Below are 24052 nucleotides of genomic sequence, written 5' to 3'. Positions count from 1 at the left end.
AAATCCAAGAGAGTCAGAATAACAATATAAACGTCATGAGCAGCAGGGACTCCTTCAAATATTTCGTACAGATTCTCATGTTCGCCATTAAAGATTTCATAGTTAGACAAGACGTATATGAATAAAGTTGGGCTATATTAAGCAAAACATTGTGAGAATAACACAAGATGAGAACAGTAATCCGAACAATATGTACTTTTTCATCCTCCAACAATGTCAAGTGAGTGACGTCACCAAATTCAGTCCGGTTCCTCACTTGTTACTCGGCAGTCACTCTGTGTGTTGAAAGATCCTGTCCGACAAATCACCACTGCTGCCATATTATGAAAAGATTTAGGGGGCAAATCATCCAGCACTGGTCACCAAAGTATCATCGGAGGAAAAAGGTCATTTCAAGCCAAAACAAGAAAAAGTATGTTGATTAATGGTCTTTTTGAATAAAGTCACAATAATTATTCGTAGAAAGATTATACAACTGTGATCATTCACAAGTTTCTGATTTGAGTTCTTAAGATCTGTGTCTGAACGGCACTCTTTGATAAAGTCTGGGCGATTTTCGGGTTTAGCCATTTCAACCCCAAATCCAAAGTCAGTCTCCTAACTGCGTAAACATCGGTAGAGAGCAAAGCGAGTCTGAGTGATTTTTGAGTTAGTGATTTCAACCTTAAGTCAAGGGGCAATCTCTCAGTGGCATGGATTTTGGTGGAGAGCAGAGCAGAATCACAGAAGCTCACTTATACATTGACATATTGAGAATTAGCTGGGGATGACTTCGCCCCTCCCCCCCCATTAAAAGAATTTAATTCATAATTCTCAAACATAATTTATCGGTTCAATCTCTTGCCACGTTCACTGGCTCTAATCTCCGAGGATCCTCCTTTCGGACATTACAACGCGCCCTTTCTTTTCTTTTTCTTTGTGTATTTTTCATCTGTCTCTGCTGCCATGACAGGAAAGGGGATTTCTCCTCCCCTTTTGACGGTCCCCAAAATCACAAATGCGTTTCCTTGATTGGCATTAACTACAATCCTTATTTGTTTAGTTCGTTATCAAAGTTTCAACTACAGGAAAGGGTCTTTTGGCAGGTGATTTAATTATCAACTCTGTCTTATCCACAGTGATGTATGTAGTTTTGTTCAGTTTTTTACAAGCAGTTCTTACCACTTGAAACATTTAAGAAAACTCTGTCAGTGGTGTTTTGTTCTTGATATTCGTCAAGATTTTTGTTATGTTAAAAAAATAGATGGTTAAATCCCCCCCCTCTCTGGATCAGACCTTTCACCCACCCCTCTGGCGCAGTGGAAGATCTTTGAAACGCCTGGTACACCTGTGGAACTCTTTTCCGTTTACCTGCTTTCCAGCTGACTACAATATGGCCGTCTTCAAGTCCAATGTAAACAAGTTCTTGATGAGCCGTTCCCCTTAAGTAATCTAATTTATCAAATTTACACTTCTAACGATTACTATGATATTGTCCTTTTGACCACTGTACGCTCTTTAACTCTTATCCTTGAGTGGCCTCTGGGCCTTGATAAGTGGTGATTCCTTTGTAAAAAAAAAAAAAAAAAGCATCAACCAATTTTTATTTCACAAATCTCTGGGAAAAGTGAATCCAACAAGGTTCTCTATTCCTTATCAGATTCCATTTTCTTTTCATTGCCCGAAATAACTCGAAAGTTTTCTTTGAGAAAAAAAATAGAATATTTTTTATCAATCCTTTTTTTTATGACTCCTACAAGCGTTCAACACAGTTCAGCAAGCTTTTCCTTTCTTTTCCTTTCTTTTCCTTTCTTTTCCTTTTTTCTTTTCTTTTACACCGTCTCAATTCTAATGTTTGTCTCTGTTGGCATATCAACCCCTTTAATCTGTCCAGATTATCACAAATACAAATAAGACAAACAGTGTGTCAGTCTGTCAGCAAAACAAATTATCACTCGTCATCCCTAAAATCCACCGCCGTCGCCGCCGCCATCCACTCCTACTTCTTCTCTCGTACATCACTTTCACTACTACCCTTCAACAAGTAATTCTTCTCTCTTCCTTTATCTTGCTCTTTTGTCTTGCCAAAACTGAGTTCACAATTTAGTGGAACATGAATACATTCTTTACATATTGCGATGGGGATTCCAAAAGTAATGCCTTCTATTTTTTATTCCGCCTGAATGGATCAGAAGGGACTGCAAATGACATTGTTATGATGACTGAACTTATGCATTTATGATCTGAAAGTGTAACAGAGCTACTAACATATTTAGCAGCAGCCGCTGCATAACACATTTGCAAATGACCAAGCCGGTGTATGATGTGACACGCTAAGCAGAGGAATAGAAGGAAAAGAGAAAAAGGGAGAAAAATACACCATATTAGAGGCCAGATAAAAAAAAGTATGTGCCGACGTGAGATGGACGTGTGGTACCGTGGTAGCGCGAAAGCCTTTTAAACACATGTCAAGATAGTAGTGTTTTGTTAACTACATAGTGAACTTTTAAAGCAAGATGCAATGCGTTATTTTGTAAAATATAATTAATGTCTTTCATTTCAACTGAAAAAGCTAAGTTGAATTTGTTCCTTTTGTTTGTTTCCTTGCGACTGTGTCAGACACAACATGTGTTAAAATTTAACGACACCATTGAAGAAGATAAACGACCACGTTACAAAAGTTTCATCTTTCTGTTGTAGATATTGACAGTTTGAGACTCTAAGAAAGCCACTCTTGTCATGGACGTGCGTAGGAAGCAGAGATACTTCATTGAATTCCTGGCAAAAGTGCATTGAGAATGGTGATGACTATGTAGAGAAATAAATTCTGGAGTACAAAAGGTCGCTCGTTTTAATGATACCATTCCCGACTTTGTAGCTCTTAAACGTTTTGGGTTAAAAAAAAAGAACTAGGAGGCTTTACTTTTGAAACGATTCTCGTAAGAGACATAAGATACAAAGGAACACACGCAAACAGCAGAAAAACATACACACAAACAAACAAACACACACACACACACAGACACGTACAAACAGACAACTGCTGTTTGTGCAGTAGATTGTTTTATTTAAGTACCATTCCATTTTTTTAGATAGGATTTTCAAATTAAATTTACTTTTTACGGTATCTTTTTATTTATTAAACTGTTTGGTGAAAGTACAGAATAGCTAACAAAATACCTCCCTGTTCAAGTAATGAATAGGTTTCTAAATAATAAGGTTATCATTTCAGCATGTGAAGAGCAGGAGTGTTTATTTTTTCATCTACTACACTACAAACGGATGCTTTTTACACATTTAATCAAAGAAACATTTAAGAATCTGTAAATAGCTTCAGTGAACCTGGATACTTGACTTGTGATAAATGCTGATGCGAACTGAGTATCACGACACATTGGAGTTATTTTATTAAATACTAGCGAGGGGTACCCGGCGTTGCCCGGGTGTTTGGAGGTGTGTGTGGAAACTCCGGGGGAGGGGGTTAAAAAATAAAGTAAGTATGAGGATCGAACCTGAACCCTTGAGGCAAAGTTGTAAATTAAAGTGTGAAAAAAAAAAAAAAAAAAAAAAAACGTGCGACGTTAATCATTGCCCCAACGCGAGATGCTAACGGAAACACGTTTGAATTTATTTAATTACTTGGATTTGCAGGTGCTCGTTTTAATGAGTTAATGAGGTCAAGTTTGACTGCGGGATAGTATTTACTGCTGAACGCTTTTTTTTTCCCCCCCGCAAGATGTTATAGGAAAAAGACTAACCCACATGCGGCGAGCGACAAATGTTGAATATTTATCTTCCCGAAATCGAGCAAATTAAATAGACAGGCGAGCTGCGTTGTTAACTGTGAGATATTACGATTTATATGTGATATGAAAAGTTTTAAAAAGTTGTGAAGCGAGCGACCGCTTCTCTGAAAAAAGCCTTTTCTAGACACACAGAAAAAGCGAACACACATACATTTTTTTAAAATTTTTTTTATTACATTTTCACCCCAAACAAGGCACATTGCCACTTTGGTGTAGGGGGCTACTATCAGGGGAAACATCTACTGGGGTACTATGTAGGGATTAGGGCAGCGAGATGTTGGTTCACGTTGCACTTGAACTTATGCATGTCAGTACAGTTGGGGAAGCAGTGACCTGGAATGGAATTCCAAAGTCTAGCAGTTCTGGGGAAGAAACTACTGGAGTAGAAAGATCTTTTACATCTAGGGATCTCTAAAGTATGGGGGTGGGATTTTGCAGCTTGTCGGGTCTGTCGAGGGTGTTCACGTCGTGGGGGCACAAGTGCTTGCAGTTCATCAGAGCATTCACCATTATAATACTTGTAAAGCAGGCAGAGGGATGCAACGTTTCGACGATGGGACAGAGGCTGAAGCTTAGATGCCAGTTTAGGGCCTATCAGATTTGCGACTCTCTTTTGAACCCTGTCAAGGAGCGAGAGACTAGTAGCCGATGCACCAGCCCAAATATGACAGCAATACTCCATACATGGGCGAATAGTGACCTTATAGAGGTACAGGATACTTTCGGGTGTTAGAAGTTTTCTAGCACGGTAGAGAGAGCCCACCTTCCTCGCAGCAGCCCTGGCAATGCTCTCGTTGTAATTGTTCCAACTCATGTTTCCTGTGAACGTTAGGCCAAGGAGCTTGAGAGACGTACTCTCAGATAAAGAGTCGTTGGCCATTGCTATAGGTGGTAGAGAAGGTTTCTTGTAATTATTGAATGAAACCAGTTTTGTCTTGGCGGCATTGAACGTGACCATCCATTTTTGTCCCCATTCCACTACTGATTGGAGGTCATCCTCTAGTGTTTCTGCCATTACTTTAGATATATGTTCATTTGTTTTCCTGTCGTGCCTGCTATAGAGTGTGGTGTCATCAGCATATATACCCATCTCAGAGGCAATTTTGTCGGGGAGGTCATTTATGAATATCAGGAACAATAGAGGTCCAAGGATAGAACCCTGGAGCACCCCCGCATTTATATCATATTGTTTAGATGTACGACCGTCGAGGACAACCTGGATTTTTCTCTTATCTAAGAAGGATTTAATTATGTTAAGTATTCTACCAGTGATACCGTATGATCTAATTTTCCTGAGGAGACCCTCATGCCATACCCTGTCAAAAGCCTTAGATATATCTAGAGCTACCGCTCTGCCCTCTCCTGCTTTGTCCAGTGAATGGTATATGCGTTCAGAGATTACTGTGAGGATGTCTGCCGTGGAACAGGCTTGTCTAAATCCATATTGTTGGTCGGTCAGAAGTTTAGCATCTGTAAGGTGCTGGACTAGAGCATGGTTAATTAAGGTCTCAAATATTTTGTCAAAAAGTGGGAGGAGACTAATAGGGCGATAATTTGATGGGTCAGTTCTTTCGCCAGAATTCTTGAATACTGGTACCACAGAAGCAGTTTTCCAACAGCCCGGAAAGCAAGATTCATTAAGGCATTTGTTGTAGAGTTTGGAGAGAACTGGAGCTACTTCGGCTGAGCACTTTTTTAATAGCACAGCTGAGATGAGGTCAGGTCCACATGCTTTTGAAGTGTCAAGGTTTTTTATGATAGCATGCACCTGAGCAGGGGTGATTATTAGATCGTCTAGCGTGGCGTCTGTCCGCATAGGAAATTGAGGTAGGGGGTGGTTTAGAGGGTCCAGTGTGGAGTTTGAGGCAAACCGACTGGCAAGCATGTTAGCCTTCTCGGTTGCTGAGCAAAGAACCTCGTGATTGTTGGTTAGTGGGGGAATTGTTGATTGCCCATTATTTACTACACTGTTGTAGATTTTCCAGAAGTCACGAGTTCCTAGTTTTTGTGCTTCGATGCGTTTTTTAGTGGTTTCCGTAAATTGCCTCTTAGCTGTCGCTATTTACATACATACATACATACATTTTCGCTTTTATATATATATATATATATATATATATATATATATATATATATATATATAGATTAGGTTGTGAAGACAATTGCAGAATTTTTAATTTTGATTTCAAAAAATGTATTTTCGAATAAGTTTTGTTATAATACCTTTACTTTATATATCATTTTAAAGGGCACATTTCGCTCTATCTAATCGTTTAAATTACAATCGGTTATATCTTCTTTTCAGAACGTTGAATACAACATGGAAAAAAAAACTAATTCGCTCAATTTTCTTATTTCAAGCTAGGCCAAAAAGCTACTGAAACAGCTTGCGATATCAATGAATCGTTTGGCCCAGGAACCACTACTGAATGCAGAACACAGTGATGTTTTAAGAAATTTTCTGGTGGCGACGTTTCTTTAAGATAAATAGCTTGGGTTCTTTATAACAGCCAATGACGCTCAGCTCAGTGGTTAGACACCGATGAAACTCCACAACACTTCCTGAAGCCAGAGTTGCACGAAAAAGAGGTCATGCTGACTGTTTTATCCATTACAGTTGTTTGAGGCAGGCGAAAGCATTATGGTAGTGAAGTACTGTCAACAAATGGATGAAATGCATCAGAAACTTTGACAACAACACACAGCATTAGTCGACAGAAAAGGCTCAATTCTCCTTTATAACAATGCTAGACCGCACGTTGCTAAACCAACCCTCTGCCTCATCCACCATATTCTCCAGACCTGTCACCTACCGACTTCCACTTTTTCAAGCATCTGGACAACTTTCTGTGTGAGAAATTCTTCAAAAATCTAAGCGATATGAAAAACACCTTCAGCGACTTCATCGCCACTAAAACACAAAATCTTTATGCTACTGGCATAAATATACTTGTTTTGTGTTGGCAAAAGTGTGTTGATTCTGATGGTGTTTATTTTGATTAATACATTTTTGTTTGAGCCGAGATATGTTCATTTGGATTTAAAAGTTAAAAACCATCAAGAACTTTCTTTTCAATTTGATACTAGCAGGGGGCCCGACGTTGCCCGGGATTTAATAAGGATCAAAGAATATTTCATCCTTCCATATATTTTATTGTCATCGAAAGCAGTGAAAAGTCTATTTTTTAATCAAATCAATTGATTGCTATATCTAGTTGGGGCCCATCATAGTGTACTGGGAGGTAGCTTCACATTTCTCCCTATACTGACTTAGCCCATAATACATTGCACTGTAGAGTACCTACTGTTGATTTTATAAAATTATTATTGTATATAATGGCTACAAGTTTAGAATGCAAAAATCAAGTATCATACTTTAATTGTACTCTAAACAGAAACATTCATTTCGAACGCGGCCCTGTCATATCAAAGAACCTACTTTATATTTTATATGCCTGGCCTTACTGCTTGTGCGGTGATAATGGATTGAATTTAAGTTTAAAATGAAAAAAATCGAGTATCATGGTGCACTTGTTCTTTAAACATAAGCATTCATTTCAAACGCGCCCTATCATATAAAAGAACCTACTGTTGATTTTATATGCCGGACCCATTAGCTTGTGCGGTGATAAAACTTTTCAAATGCACTTGTGATGTTTAGACTGTGTAAAAGTGAAAACCTTTGTCAAAATCTGAGTGTTACATCTTTAATGTTTTTTTTTCCTTTTCAATTATCGATTTTCGATAATTATCGGAGCCATTCTAGTACAAGACCTATCTAAGAACACTCCCAGACACATAAAGTACATTTATGTGAAATTTCCAAACATTCGACCCAACTGTTTTGGAGTCCTCAGGGAATCAACTCCTAGACACACAGACACAGACAAAGTTCCTTTCATATAATTGTAGAGATAGAGATTAGTTTGTCATAGACGAAGATTTGCAATCGGGGAATAAATTTTTATCCCTATATTCCCTATATGTTATAAAAAGTCGCAGTTTTTCCCCTCTGGACCAAAATACAAGAACAAATGGCACATACAAATTCATTATGTCTATACTATTAGCCAGTATGTTATGTAAATATAGAACGACATTTCAGACACATTAATTCATAATATTAAACCCCTAAATTTACTCCTAGGAGCGACATCATCATCGCAATCATCTACAGAGGAAGTAGTTCCCAATTTTACCCCTAACGATCAAGTCCTTCCACCGTTCCCTTCCTACACTGCGTATTTTTATTCACAGGATACTTATATTGAGACACCACCCTTCGTAACTGATCCTTAAACTCATAGACATAGCATTCACCTTCTATTCTTCTAAACCCAAAATACTAATGTCTCCCTAGATATGTTCCTTTCTTTCTGATTGGCTGATACTTGACATTCTCCTATTCCGGAATGAATCTAATCCTGTTATTTAACGAACACTTCGCCACATTTAAACTTTGTCCTGACTTACCACTACATAAATACAATTACATTTTAGCCAACTAAAAAGCATTAAGAAATACTTAACAGCCCAAAAAATATAATCCACATTTTCTTTATTTTACGTTTGTTTTGGAGGGGGAGGCGGTCATTATTTATAAATGTACCATACGGTGTTTCCTTTTTTTCACCTTGCGCTAAATACAGGTAACATTTTTTTCTCCATTTCTCACAGTTTTTCTTATTATCGAATTCAAACAGTTTTATTTGTTCGTTTTCTCCTTTTTATTTGTTTTTATTTTTTATTATGGAAATGAAACGGAAACCTTCATTTTTTTTTGTTTGAGTGTTTTCCTTTTGTTTATTATTTGGGTTTATTCAGATTTGTTTACTTTTCGTTTTATTTTTATTTGTTTATTTTTTTGCTACGGTGATAAGTGAAGTATTTGACACCAAGTATAGGGGAAGGGAGGGTCAGTATTTATAAATATATCATACGGTGTTTCCTTATTTTCGCCTTGCGCTAAATACGAATAACATTTCTGATTAATATCGGACCATATCAGGTCAGTGTTCATAGAGTGAAATAGTTTTATTGTCTTCTTTTTCTTGCACGTAAAATCCTTGTGTTGTCATGTCCAAAGCGTGCTGTTGTTGTTAAACGCACAAGGAGTTAGCAAATTCTTATCTTGTTTGCATTAAAGCTATAAAAATTGGTATTAAAGCTCTTGAAAGAATAATTCGAAATTTAAAAACGTTGAATAAACAGAAAAAAACTGTTTTTAGAACACGTTAAGAAAAAGAAAAAAAAGAAATTAAATCGTGTTTTTCTTCCTTCTTTTAATAAAATATTTTTGCATCTAAGCGTGTCCTAAAAACAGTTTTATCTGTTTATTCAAAGTTTTTTTTTTAATTTCTAATTATGCTTTCAAGAGTTTTGATACTAATTTTAACACTCTAAAATATTTACATCCAGAGGGCACACATATTTGTTAGCAATTTCAGATCCCGGATGAGGAGAATAGATTATTTTATTTTTGAATTTACTACAATATTCACCCAACCCTACCATCTGACCATAGGTGAAATAGTAGGGGAGATTAGACTCTTAAGTCTTGGTAGAGCAACTAGCATATGCGATTTGGAAATGAATAGGGAAATTTTGTCTTCATTTTTGTTTACTTTTTGGACAATTTTCAACTAAGTTTTTACTTTTCTGTTATCTTGTTTCACAGCCTGTACAGTCCCGTGAATCAGTCAGTGCATACGCCAGTAAGCAACGTCAAATATTTCCCTGCCTTAATCTTTGATGGCCAACAATTGCAGTGGTTAGAGAAGAGTGATAACCGCCCAGTGCAGTTGAAACTCTTGGAACGGTGTGTCATCTTTGAGACTCTGCTGCATAAACAGGTGGAATCCTACCTGGATATTGTTAATAATGGCACAACTGCCATTTTCTACCAATGGAAGGTCAGTTTATCACTTTTTTATTCGTTTGTCTTTTGTTTGTTTGTTTGTTTGTTTGTTTCCTCTCTTGTGTTGCTGTCGTTGTTGTTAGGTATCAATCATGCAAACATTTCGAACGAATCAAATGATTATTATAGACATTCGTTTCTCTGATATCTTTCTAGTTGGAGTTGGCCCATTCTCTTTAATAATTAAGCCGAAGCCAAGTTTCATTATTACTGATCATGATGTATCGCCATCTACCTAAAACGTATAAACCCTTATACTGGAGTGACCCCCGGGCTTTGATAAGCAGTGTCCCCACATAAAAATTTAAAAAAAAGAATCTTTTCAAGTACTAACCGGAGAAACCATGTGAAGGTTGCCAACATTCCGAAGTGAAAGTGTTTCTGTGGAACGAAGTGGATTCGAACTTGGCACACCCAGGTTGTCAGTCTGTGTTGTTAACCACTCAGCCACTATCACCTCCCTGCTGTTACTGTTAGGTGAGTCAGACCTTTGAATCGAGCTCACAAATATTATGCCTCAGGATAGATTAGTCTGCATGAAGTTCTCCTCGTTTGTCTACAACTGTTTCGTGAACCTGGAAGATTTCAGTTTTTTACCTAAACACTGAGGACAGCAGGGTTCAATGATTGCACGCACAGTCGGGGAAGGTTTGATTCAGAACTGGCAAAGGAATGGTGAAGAAGCAACGTTAACACTTTTATTCTTGGTAATTTTCCACTTAAATCATCAGATCTAAGCCTCCTGTCTTTACGACTCAAATTATACATCCATCATATCATTCTCATACAATATCCCCCCATGCAACACATATCCTCAACCCTCACCAGTCAGGTTTATCTTCCATAGATCATTACGCTGTGTACACTTGCTATTTTTTTTTTGTTGTTGTTTGTTTTACCAAGAAGTCACCACTTATCAAGGCCCGGAGGTCACTCGAGGATAAGGTTTAATGAGTGCACAGGAATCCATGGAAAAATATCATAGTAATCGTTAGTAATGGGAATTGGGTTAATTGGATTATTTAAAGGGAATGGTTCATCAAGAACTTGTTCACATTGGACTTGAAGGCAACCATATTGTAGTCTGTTAGAAAGCAGGAAAATGGAAGAGAGTTCCACAGGCGTGCAGTTCTAAGAAAGAAGCTTTGTTCATGGAATCTATGTTTAGGTTTAGGCACAGATAAAGAGTGAGGGAAATTATTTCTAGTGGTTTCAGCTAGACGAGTCTTTTTCGTGAAAGTCAGGCCAAGGGGGGGGGCCATAGATTGGAGCTCAAACGAGCACTTGCCATGAAAATATTAATAAAGTAGAGACAGGCACGAAACATCTTTTCTGTGAGAAAAATTTACAGGAAAGAGAAAAGGGCACCCCCATTAGGCTACAAAGTTGGTAATCTGGTCTGCATGAAATCCTCTTTGTTGTCCATAATGATTCGTGAAACTAGAATATTGTAGTTTTATCTCCAACACCAAAAATATGAGGTGCCTTTAATAAGTTTCCAAACTTTTTTTGTACAGGCATTTAAAATTTTCAGACTCTTGAAAATGCGGTATGTTATTGCTGTGCATCTTATGAGAGGACTGATTAAGTTTTATGATTTCAGGTTCAAATGAACAGCTACAGCCGGAAATGGAATACACCCTACTAAAGCATGATTGTCACAACTAGTGAATTTCAAAAATGCAATCTGGTCGTAAGGACACTTTAGAAGAACGATATGCAAAAAAATTCTGTTTTAAACTTGAAAAAAAAATGCCACAGAAACATATGGAAAGCTTCAGACTGCTTTTGGACCATCTTGCATGAATCGAGCATCAGTTTTTATGTTCCGGGCAACGCAAAGTAACCATGCTAATCTATTATATATAATAAAGTAGTGTGTGTGGTGTGTGTGTGTGTGTGTGTGTGTGTGTGTGTGTGTGTGGTGTGTGTGTGTGTGTCTTGTGTGTGTGTGTGTTGTGTGTGTGGCTAAGCTACACATACAAATCTACTTATTTCAGTCCACTGTTACCTCGAGTTGGTTATGGTTGCTAGCGGAATCTTTGAAATCGCCTGGGAGGAAGCTTCACATGCCTCCATGCAGTAACTTAGTTCAAAATATATGTTATTCTACATTGCATTCTATAGAACCTATTGTTTCTTTTATGAAATTATTTTATATAGACTTCTTTCCATTTAATGAAAAAAAGACATTAAGGAATTTACGTGCGGAGTTTTAATCTACAAACCACATCATGCACAAAAAACAAAAAAAAAATGCTATCAACTTACCCACAGTAGAATTTTCACGACCCATTGTTCAATCATTATTGCTAAGCGACGACATGGAAAAAGTGGCTTCAGCGATGATAGATAAATTAAAATAACGGTTTCGATTATCGATTATTTGTAATTATCGGGGATATTCTGAGACAAAACTTAACTAAGATCACTCCCAGACTCATACACTAAATACATATATGTATATATATATATAATCAAATATTCATTCTTTTGCTATTACCTTGAGACCTGTCCTTGGAAGTCAATTTCTAAAAGCCGTCCAACACATGCCAGCATGTAAAACAGACGATAAACAGACAACAATGAAGATGCTGTGGTTGGTGGTGGTGATGATGATATAATGATGGTGGTGATTATTATTATTATTATTATTATTATTTTATTTTATTTTTTATTTTTTGATATCGTTATTGTTGTTATCATCGTCGTTGTAATTATCATTGTTGAATAATAATAATAATAATAATAATAATAAATAAATAAATATTTTTTTTTAATTCCCCAAGTAATCGTTGTGAATTAAATGTAGACCTGTATCTGTCTCAGGAAGCAACATTATGTCAAACAATAAACCTAAATCTGTCCATTTCCACAAAACTAATGATTCCACCGAGAGTTTCTGGTTGAAGCAAAAGAGGTTCACATTGCATTCTGTTGACCCCCGGACTCCATAAATCTCCGTGTATGTATCTGGAGAGAAAACCACATCAGGAATTTAAGAGGGACACGTAGAGTGAGGTAGTATTGAGAGAGTCATAGGCGAGAAGAGAGGGCAGATAATTCCTATCAAGCTGAGGTCAGACAGCAGAGAGGTAGATCGATTTTCTATCATGTTTTCTTCCTCTCTGTAAACACACACACACATATATATATATATATATATATATATATATATATATATATATATATATATACTGACAGGGAAACCCGACGTTGCCCGGGGTTGAATGATGATCAATGAATGTTTCACACTCACATATTTCTATTGTCATCAAAATTGGTGAAATGATCAATTCTTCAATCAAATCAATTGATTGCCTCCATTCTGGTGTACCAAGAGAAAGCTTCACATGCCTCCCCGCATTGACTTAGTCCACAATAGATTGTAGTCTATATTGCACTGTAGAGAACCTACTGTTTATTTTATAAAATTATTTTTAAGTAATGGTTTGAGTTAAAGTTTAAAATGCAAAAGTCAAGTCTCATGGGCCAATTGTGCTCTAAACAGAAACATTCATTTCAAACGCGCCCCTGTCTTAGCAAAGCATCTACCAGTGATTTTATACACCGGACCCTTTTATTTGTGGAGATATACTATTTTTTCATAGTATTTTCAAGTTAAATTCAGTTTTTACGATATTTTTGTTTAGGTAATTTGCTAGGATAATTTCTTAAATTCAGTAAAAGTAAAAATGATTTTTGTTTTAATTTTAATTATTTTTATTGTGCAATAATTTATATCAGTTTTAAATAAGTTAAACTAAAAAAAAAAAGAAAACATTGTTAATGACCGTTTTGGTACAAAAAAGTAAACTACGAATTTGGAATAGGTGCATGTGAGTGAGGAAAAGCGAAAATAAAATCAGGGAGACAACAGGTACATGAGAACGATTGTACGTTTATCATTGTGAAGGGTTGGTTGCATCTAAAATAAACAAATAATGCATTAGTAAGCGTGTGTTAAAGAGAGTGTATATTTTTGGGGGGACACCCGTGTATTGATGTCTATATGCATAATTTGTGATGTACATTCTTTAAGGCTTTCAATATATCTGCATACGTCGGCTGTTTGGAAATTTTATACTACGAATAATTATAGCAATCAAATAAAATAAAGACATTTTTTCTCTCATGAATCAATGATCCTGCTAGGTGATTTGACCACACACTAACCAATCAGCTTACTGGGTGAATAGATTCCATTTATCCCCTGAGGAACCTCTTCAGCCCTTTGGAAATCACAGTCAATCAGCAAAGAGAACCCCGTGAGCAACAAGACGTTTCCCTCTCTCTCTCTCTCTCTCTCTCTCTCTCTCTCTCTCTCCTGTCCTTGTCTACTGGACGCTCCAACATTGACAATCTTCACCTGAAGATAACTGCTGGCCGACCTTCGACAGTCCAAAGAATTTTCAACTCTTTTTTTTTCCTCATTCAGACAGTGTCATAAACCTTTTTCCGTTGTTATGTTAAACATGTTACGTTTTTACTTCTGTTCTATATTTTCATTCACTATTAATATACAAAGATATACGGTATAATCACGTTGACACACACGTTTTCATTAGATGATCAAAGTTAAGCAACGTTGAGTCTGGCCAGTACCAAATGGGTGACTATTTGGGAATACCAGTCGCTGCATGTAGGAAGATATCGACACTTCAGGTAGCTCCTTCATCCCAACAGGCCTCCAACTGTCTCGACCCTGTCCTGCCGTAGGGTCAGGCTGGTTGGGACAAGAGAGTAAGGCTGGCCCTGGACAAAAGCAGCTTCACTTTATACAAACTCCCAGCACGTGCCATCCATCATCTCTAAGATGACCAGATGGTCTTCCGGCGGACGAACTAATCAATATATAGAAATTCATCTTGCGTCTGTAAAAAATAACTCTTTATCTCTAATATTTTTTTATTCTTTGATTCGAATTCTTGTGTTATTCTTCTTTTTCAGAAACTTCCGAAATATAAGCCATTTGGAATATTCCATCATCCAGTGCAGCGGTTCTACTTTAATGAGTCAGATGGTAAGATGAGTGTGCCGCCTTTTTTTTTTTTTTTTGTCAGAATTTTTATTTACACATTTTTGCATATTCTTGTTTGCTTAAATAGATGATATCCACTTTATCACATCCATCAGACATTTCAAACTGGTGTTAAAAAAAAAAAAGAAAACGAATTATATTTTAGTCCTGATATTTTTAGGGGGGGGGGTCAAATTTTTCAGTTTCCCATGACCTTATTGTCATAAAAATCGATGAAATCGCCCATCTTTTCAATCAAATCAGTTGATTGCTTGCAATTGTTAGGGACCCACTCCGGTGTACCGAGAGGAAGATTTGCATGCTTCCCCCAGTGACTTAGTCCACAATAGATTGCAATCTACATTGCACTGTAGAGAAACTGTTTATTTTATAAAATCATTTTTATATAATGGCTTGAGTTGAAGTTTAAAATGCAAAAGCCAAGTATTATGGTTCAATTGTGCTCTAAACAGAAACACTCATTTCGAACGCATCCCTGTCTAATCAAAGAATCTACCGTTGATTTTCTATGCCGAGCCCTTTTGCTTGTGGAGATATAAAACTTTGTTCAAAACCGGTCAGTACCTTCTTTACTCGGGTTTTTCTGATTATCGATTTTTGATACTTATCAGAAGCATTCCGGTACAAAAACCTATCTGAGAATACTCCAGACACATAAAGTACATTTGTGTGAAATTTCAAAAACTTCGGCCCAGCCGTTTTGGAGTCCATAGCAAATTAAGTCACACCCACACTACACCGGCCTTAAACAATTCAGGATCTTTTTCATTAACACGGTTTCGCAATTTCCAATTTATGATGTAACAACCATGATGAAGTGGATACTTTCCATTTCATAATTTTATACCCCCCCCCATTTTGCCTCTTTTGTAATCTGAGATGAATTTGTTCCTGTCCAAAATATCATATTCCAAAAATTACATAAATTGATTAAGTAGTTCCATTTTTTGTAAAGAAGATAATTTTTGACTGATTAATAAGAATCTGTAGGCATTACAACATAAATGTAGTAAGAATTATTGTTGAGTCATCTCCCTTTGATTCTTGAGATATTTTTCAAAATGGTGGATGAGAGGGTTACCTCTCAGATTTAAAATTTGATTTTCTTATTTAAAAATAAAACTACTTGATCAATTTACGTGATTTTTGGAAAATGATATTTTTGTTTCGTTTTGGATGTGTAAATCATGCAGCTATTTTTTAAATAATTTTTTTAATATAGGGAAACTTCTGAACAAGAAGCGATGAATCTTCCATACTCCACTGTCCTCTCCAATCGCCATTCTTTCAATATAAATTATTACTCTTTCTAACAACAATATATGCCAACTGAGATTTTCAAAATCAGAGAGAAAAAACAAAAAAAGCAAACAGAAAGCCGTTTGCTTTTAACTTTTCATACACTATATAAAATATTTAGAGGTTAGAGCACAGATTGACCATTTCTAGATTGACACCGTTCGTGGAGCAGCGACCGAAACTAAGTAGACAATCTTTACCATAACCATTATAAGTATTACATAATATTCCGTGTTTTTATACGCATTTTTTTTTAAATCTTATTTAAATTGCTATTTGTTACTTCAATGTTTAATGCTTTGACTTAATTTAAAAATTTATTAAAAAAAAAAAAATCAAGGGACATAATTCATGAATGATTTATTAGGCTGGTGCAAAAGTAATGTCGTTTTTTGACATGAAGTTGTACGTCAAAAACGACATTATTTTTGCACCAACCTAATATTTTTTTTTTTTTTTTTTTTAATTTTTTTTTTTTACAAATTATTGGCATAAGATCGAAGGAGTATGTCACACTAGGTATGAAGATATATTTGGTTTGTGCAAAAATAATGTCATTTTTTGACGTTTAACTTCATGTCAAAAACGACATTATTTTTGCACCGACCTAGTAGTTGCAATCTGTGATCATCATGCAGTTATAACATGAATAAATTAATCTTTTGTTAAAAACTGAGATATTTTAAGAAATCGGCATGATAATTTTCAGTTTCAAACTAATCTTTTTGCATTTGAGATGTGTGACGGATAGATAATTGCTGATGTTAATATACCTCAGTTGCGTGACTCTTTTCACTATAATAAGCTATCCAAAAAAAAACAAAAAACATGCTAGTTGCTATATTCAAATTTTACTTGCTAGATTTCAAATGGAATCTCCAGATCTAGCGGGAAAACAGCTAAATTAGCAATACTGATTGTGTGTTCTGATACTAGATTCAGTTTAAGAAAACAAAAGAAAAGAAATTATCATTTTTTAAACATTTTTTTTTATGGGTTGATGAGTAAATAAGAAAGCAAACTAATGAAATGCGGATATTCCTAGAGAATAATTAAATGTCTGAATGGAATCCTGGTCAGCGACTGGATTTAAGTGACAGGTGAGGGGGGGTGCATATACGCTTTCTGAAATTGCAGACGTGTAGTTGGCAAATGAAATCTCCAGATTTTATAGCAAAAAAAAAAAAAAAAAAAAATCGCTAGCCGATAGATCCAAATTTTACTAGCTAGATTTCAAACGAAATCTCCAGAAAAACTGCCTCTCATTGGCCCCTCTCTGTTTGCCTTCTTTTGTCCCCTTCCCTTACTTTCTATTGTCTTTCTCTCTTTGTCAATATTTTGTCTCTGTCCTTACTCTCTCTTTCGCCCTCCTCATCTCTCCCTCTTCACCTCTCTCTCTCTCTCGCCCTCCTCCTCATCTCTCTCAACTCTTCATCTTTTTTTTCTCTATTTACTTACGCACATCCTATATTTCAATTGTTTCTTTTCAATTGTTTCTACTTCATCTCTTTCTACCTCCTCCTTCTCCATCTCTTGGGATCTTTCTTCGATAACCACAATGAACCAAAGTTTGCAGCGTCATAAAATCAAAATATACAGAGAAATGGGATAGGGCAACGGAGGAGAGGAAAGCGGTGCAACGTGAGAATTCAGATTTCAGAGAATAAATCACCACTGACACGACAAGATTGCAACTAAATATTTTGCTGAATCCGGAGGAGACAGAATGGCTCCCCCTACATCCTTTGGTTATTAATAAAAGAAGAAGAAGGGATGAAACTGTTGCAGTGAGATGAGGGGCATACCACCACCAGCACCACCACCATTATCACTCGTTTGACCACAATATCTCAGTAGTATTTCGGAGAGAACTAACACTCTTTATCCTCATCCTTAACATTTAGAAAAATAATTTTCAGGAACATCCCTTCTACTGACGTTTCTGATTTTTTTAGATGAGGATTGATTATATTATTCTGATTCATTGGACTGCTGTTCTCATCTTGAGTGTTATTCTCACAACGTTTTGGTCAATATTACCTCCAACCTTCGCATATGTATCAAGTCAAACTCGGGAATGTTTCTGTCAAACTCAGAAATTTAGAAGATATTTAGAACGGAACTCTTTATTTACTTCACGGGGGTAACGTGCTCTTGCTCCGTCAGCCATGACTGGATAAAGGTCCTAAGTAATTCGCAAATGCATATTTCGGTCGCCCACACTGAGGATTGAACCTTCAACCTTCAGGAGAATATCACTTTTTCACAATTGATTTTTCCAAGTACTCTAACTACTACGCCACAGGTCAAAATCCAAATTCCCGAGTTCGACAGAAACATTATCGAGTTCAACTGAAGAAGGTCGGAGATGACATCAACCGAAACGTTGTGAAAATCACATTCAACATTTCCCTTCATCATTCGAAAATGCATATTACGGCTGTTGCTAGTGAGAGCTATCTGACAAGAATTGAAATGGATATGGAATTAAGTATCTTATTTTTTTATTTAAATTTGCTGAAAATTTATTGTTCTTTTTTTTTTTCTTTTTTTTTTTTACACGGTGGTCACCACTTATCAAGGCCCGGAAGCCACACAAGGATAAGGGTTATTGCAAGTACATTACGTTAGTGTGGAGATTTGATGAAGTGTTTACTTAAGGGGGCGGTTCATTAGGAATTTGTTAACGTTGGACTTGAAGACATCCAAGTTGTAGTCAGGTGGGAAGCAGGCAGACGAAACAGAGTTCTACAGGCGTGCAGTTCTAAGAAAGAAGCTTTGTTCATGGAATCCACGTTTTGATTTAGGCACAGATAAAGAATGGGGGAAATTTTTCACAGTGGATTCAGCTAGACGGGTGTTTTTTGTGAAAGATTGGCGAGGGGGGACCAGAGATTGGAGTTCAGACGAGCACCTGCCATGGAAATAACGATAAAACAAGGATAGGCTCGCAACGTCTCTTCTGTGGGAGAGAGGTTGCAGGGTAGAGAAAAGGGCATCCCCCACTAAGCCACGAAGTCTATTTTATACTCTGTCAAGGCAGGATAGGCTGTTTTTAGCAGCTCCTGCCCAGATATGGCAACAGTATCCCATCCTTGGACGCACTTGGCTTTTATATAGATAGAGAATTGCATCAGTAGTGAGATATCTTCTAGAGCGGTAGAAGGATCCCACCATCTTTCCAGCGACCTTGGCAACAGACTTGATGTATGTGTTCCATTTCAGATCAGGAGTAAAGGACAAACCCAGAAGCTTGTCAAAACATGGGGCTTCTCCCAGACGAGAGCCATCCATTTCAATTGATGCCAGATGGGGATCAGAGCGTTGATGATGTAAAGATAGGAGTTTGGTTTTAGATGCATTAAAGGTAACCAGCTACGTCTTCTCCCACTGAACCACGCACTCGAGATCAGAGGAGAGAGAATCAGAGAGAACTTTGTCATTTACAGCCTTTGATGTGTTGCCGTAGATGGTCATGTCATCAGCATAGATGTCAAGGAATGATTTAAGTATGTGTTTAGGGAGGTCATTGATGTAGATCAGGAAGAGAGTTGGGCCCAGGATTGACCCCTGAGGGACTCCAGCATTAATACTGCAGGCCTCTGATTTTTGTCCATCGACCACTACTCTTATGAGCCTATCGGAGAGAAATGATTTAATGATTGAGAAAACATTTCCAGTTATACCATAGTTGGAAATCTTGTGAAGTAGGCCCCTATGCCATACCTTGTCGAAGACCTTTGATATGTCAAGAGCAATTGCCCTAGAAAGGAAGCCTTTGTCAAGAGATTCACTAATCCTGTGAGATATAACCGTTAGCACATCTGCGGTAGATCTTGCAGAATGGAAACCATATTGTGTGTCACTAAGAAGATTGTTTCTGCTGAGGTGGTTTACTATTTCTCTATTTAATATGGATTCCAGCAACTTACTCATAACACACAGGAGGCTTATTGGTCTGTACTGAGAGGGAGATGACTTATCACCTGAATTCTTAAATACAGGGCATACTGATGAGGTTTTCCAGGGAGTCGGAAAGCACTTCTCCTTAAGGCAACGCTTAAACAGTTTCGTAAGTATGGGAGCAAGTTCTGGTTGAAGCTTTTTTAACACTATAATTGGGATGCCGTCAGGGCCAGTTGCTTTACTGGAATCAAGTTTCTTGATTAGCTTGGCGACCTCATGCACAGATATTTGTATGTTACCGAGTGTGTTCTTCTTTAAACTGACTTTTTCACTGACTTGAATAACAAACAATTGATAACAAACAAAATTTTTAGAATTTTTATTTATAATTTTTTTCTCTTTATAATTTTTTAATTATTATTTGTTTTTTTAATGTTTAAATCAAGATAAATATTTAGATTAAAAAAAAAAATAATAAACCAATGATAACAAATGATTTTTTGTATTAGGATAAAAACTTAAGCTACAAATGTTCCTCCCCAATGTATTTGCAGGTGTCATCCTACCCGGCATGAGTAGGCATTTCCCATTCACATTTAAATCTTCGCAGTGTGGCATTCATTCTGAACAGTGGCTGTTTGAGACGCATCCCATCCTACAAGGTGGGGCACCTGTCATTTTGACCTTGCGGGGAACAATCATCCCAGAGGACAATTTCTGTGAGGAGAGGAAAAATCTCAGGGTACGCGTTTGCAATATGTTTTATTGATATGGAACACCAACACTTATGTACGTGTACATTAGATAAGATATCTCTTGAGTTTAGGGCCATTCTTTTAATAGAAAAATGTAGTTGTCCCAAGCAAAGAAAAATGGCAACATCAATCCGATCAGAGAAGCTTTTCAAGTCTATTATTTTTTTTATTGGAATCCTCGGAGATGAGTAATTTATTTATTTATTTATTTGCCGACTGTTATCCTCATCTTCATAGTTGTTGTTGTTGTTTGACCAAGTTTTAACCGACTATTCCTCTGGCCTTCTACAGGTGGTTAACCACAACAAGATAGGAATGCTGAGGCTTTTAACTATATCCTCAGTGATTACTGCTTTCCTTTGGGGCCTGTAGCGCAGTGGATAAAGCTGCTGAATCAATCCTACCCAAAGCAGACCAGAGGATTAGTTGGCCAAAACGTAGTGTAACAACCGCAACTATGGAAGGCAGTAATTGCTGAGGATACAATTAAGAGACTCAGCATCCGTGTCCCGTCGCGGTTTACCACTGAAAAAGGCCAGAGGAATAGTCGGCTGAAAAGTAGTGAAACAACAATAACTATGAAGATGAGGATAACAGTTTGCCAATAAATAAATAAGCCTTTTCAGGTAAAAAATTAATCCAGTCAGAATCAGCAGAACGCAGTAGAACAATGCTGGGCCCATAACCTCTTGAGTGTAGTGTCATTCTTGTAATAGAAAAATGTAGTTGTCCCAAGCAAAAAAAAAAAAAAAAAAAACCATGGCAACATCAATTAAAACAGAGAAGCTTTTATTGGTAAAGAATTAATCCAATCATAATCAGCAGAGCGTAGTGAACTTTTTGTGTCAAGATAGAAAACTATCACTGAAAGATTTAAATAGATTCAGTATATTTTATAAAGTAATTCTGGCATCTGATTGGTTCGTTCTCATCACACCTAGTTATATATATAATCGTTCAAACTCCATTATCAAACTCTCATGATGGGATGTGTCTCCTAGCGGCTTCAGCTGCAGGGAGACAGGATAGTAGTACACGTCAAGGGTCAGTTCTTGACACTCAGCCCAACAGGTGAGGGGCCAGGAACTAGCCCAGCACCTGTCGGACTGAGGTACATCGCTTGGGTATCACACAGGAGGTCCACCCTTCCAGGCCTTGCCACAGGGCTTTCCGGTGGGGCAAGTTTATTGCTTGTCACCTGAGGCGTCCCTACCGGGGAATGCCGACAGGGGTGCCCAGGCAATTTTTGTTGAGGCGAGAGTACCCCTTTTTTGGGGGAGCTCGCCTGTATTGCACTTTCTGGCCTTGTGCCATATTTTGCTGCGGTACACAGCGAATAAATAACTACCCCCCCCACCCCCCACACACACATTATTTATTTTTTTACTGGGTTGATCTCTTTGCTGCTTTGGTCAAAAGGAGGCTTGGGTGGAAATGCTTTCGATAGGTCTTGAGTCATTTATGTAACCCTCTACCTGTCAGACTCAGGTATTTCTTTGGGTAGTACCTGCGAGATATGCCCTCTCAGGCCTTGTCTCCTGACCTATAGGGGAATGCCAGCAGGACTATCCAGGTGATTTAAGGTTGATGACTTGACGCTCCTTATCTTCCGATCTTGTGTCACCTCTTCCTGTAGTAGGAAGAAAGTAAATAACTACCCTTTCAATATTCCAAACAATATTGCAACAATAATTATGCCATATATAGTCACAACGATTTATGTAAAAAGTTGAAATAACATTTAAATAAAGCCAAATAGAATTTACTATGAAGTATAATCAACTATAGTAAATGTTATGCCATGCAACAAATAAACATATCAGTCTCATCTACAGCAACTGTATATACAGACGAGTTTAAACGATGATGGGATAGCATGTCGATCTCCAGTCTGCTTTTTGTATCTTGTTGCATATATGTAAGGTAACGAAATGAATGTAGATATGTAACGGGTGTCCAAAAAGTCACCCTGATTTTGGTAAAATAATTTCACAACTTGCGTACGTTGTTCAATGTTATACTTATCCATAATTAATTTCCAAAATATTTTCTGTAAAACATCTGAAATAGAAAAAAAATAATCATTAATGGCAAAATGACAAAGATTTTCAACAATTCAGTGACTTTTTGGACATCCTGTATATATGTGTTCACTTGTGGCGAAATTTATAAGTGTGTGTGCGTGTGTATATATATATATATATATATATATATATATATACATATATATATATATAAATGTATATATATATATATATATATATATAGTCATCCACATGCAGTACTGTTTCGCTGTATCACAGCTCACCGGTGCAGCTAGACAGGCAACTACCTCAAGCCAGGGTCGAAACCCGACCATCCAAACGACAGTCAAGGCTTCTGACCCCTACGCTATTTGACTACTGCTGTGCGGGTAGTGAATTAATGATATTTTGACATCGTCCAAATGCCGAAGCTCGATTTGTTTACGCAAAGAGCATCGCTTAATATGCTAATGGCAGTTTGTCTATCACTTCTCGATATGCTCAACCCCCCCAAAAAACTGTATATTTTTTTTCCTGGGGAACTAATGCAATTGTCTGATGATTTGTTTATCATATTCATGCCACCCAAGTAAACACGTGTAAGACACAGCAATAAAACAATATTGTTCAAGTGACTACTTTTGTGACTTTGGAATGTTTAATATATATATGTGTGTGTGTGTGTGTGTGTGTGTGTGTGTGTGTGTGCATTTTTTACATACATAAAAGTTATCTATGGATGCGCATTTCTTACTAACTATTAGTTATCAGTGAGCATGGCTTGATTCTGTCAAGAATTGAACCCACAACTACATTGTCTGTAGCGTATCGTTTTACGACTTGGCTATGAAGACTTGCCTGAAAATATGCACAGTTTTTATCATCTAAGTATTAAGCATTTTAAAGCCATGCTAGTTAATAAACAAAACATGTGCTTTCATGTATATAAAAGTTATTCACACACACACACACACACACACACACACACACACACACACACACACACACTGGCAAAAACCAAAAACAATAGGCACCGCCAAAAATGGCCGAAAAATCAAGTTGTTGTTGTTTTTTAAAACGAAATTATGTTTATTAAAATCCATTATTTCTGAGTAACTTTTTTTTTCCAGAAAGATAAAACCCTGAATTTTATCATATAGAAAGCTGAATAATGTAAAACTTTTTCTATTTTTAATTAAATTTTAAATGTTGAATTTTCCCCAAAAGTTAACAATTGGCATTTTTTGTTTTGCGCAAAAAATGTATATAAATAGTTAAAAAAAAAAAAGGTTTTTGAAAGAATTAATTTGTTTATTTCTTGTCTA

General features: G+C 36.9%; 1 protein-coding gene across 2 annotated transcripts in view; it reads left to right on the top strand.

Moving 5' to 3' along the window:
* The window catches only part of LOC145245855 (MYCBP-associated protein-like), a 530396-nt gene that overhangs the window by 267822 nt on the left and 238522 nt on the right, over nucleotides 1-24052 (top strand). For both annotated transcript variants that reach the window (XM_080107561.1, XM_080107562.1), the window contains 3 exons: nucleotides 9463-9697; nucleotides 14653-14725; nucleotides 20503-20690. In XM_080107561.1, the coding sequence (XP_079963687.1) occupies nucleotides 9463-9697; nucleotides 14653-14725; nucleotides 20503-20690 (496 nt within the window). The remainder of the gene's footprint in view (nucleotides 1-9462; nucleotides 9698-14652; nucleotides 14726-20502; nucleotides 20691-24052) is intronic.

Source organism: Euprymna scolopes, chromosome 23 (assembly GCF_053919585.1).
Source record: "Euprymna scolopes isolate OS-2025 chromosome 23, ASM5391958v1, whole genome shotgun sequence".
In the NCBI taxonomy this organism is placed as follows: Eukaryota; Metazoa; Mollusca; class Cephalopoda; order Sepiida; family Sepiolidae; genus Euprymna; species Euprymna scolopes.
The sequence above is the reverse complement of the archived record's forward strand: the minus strand, read 5'-3'. Positions and strand labels throughout refer to the sequence as shown.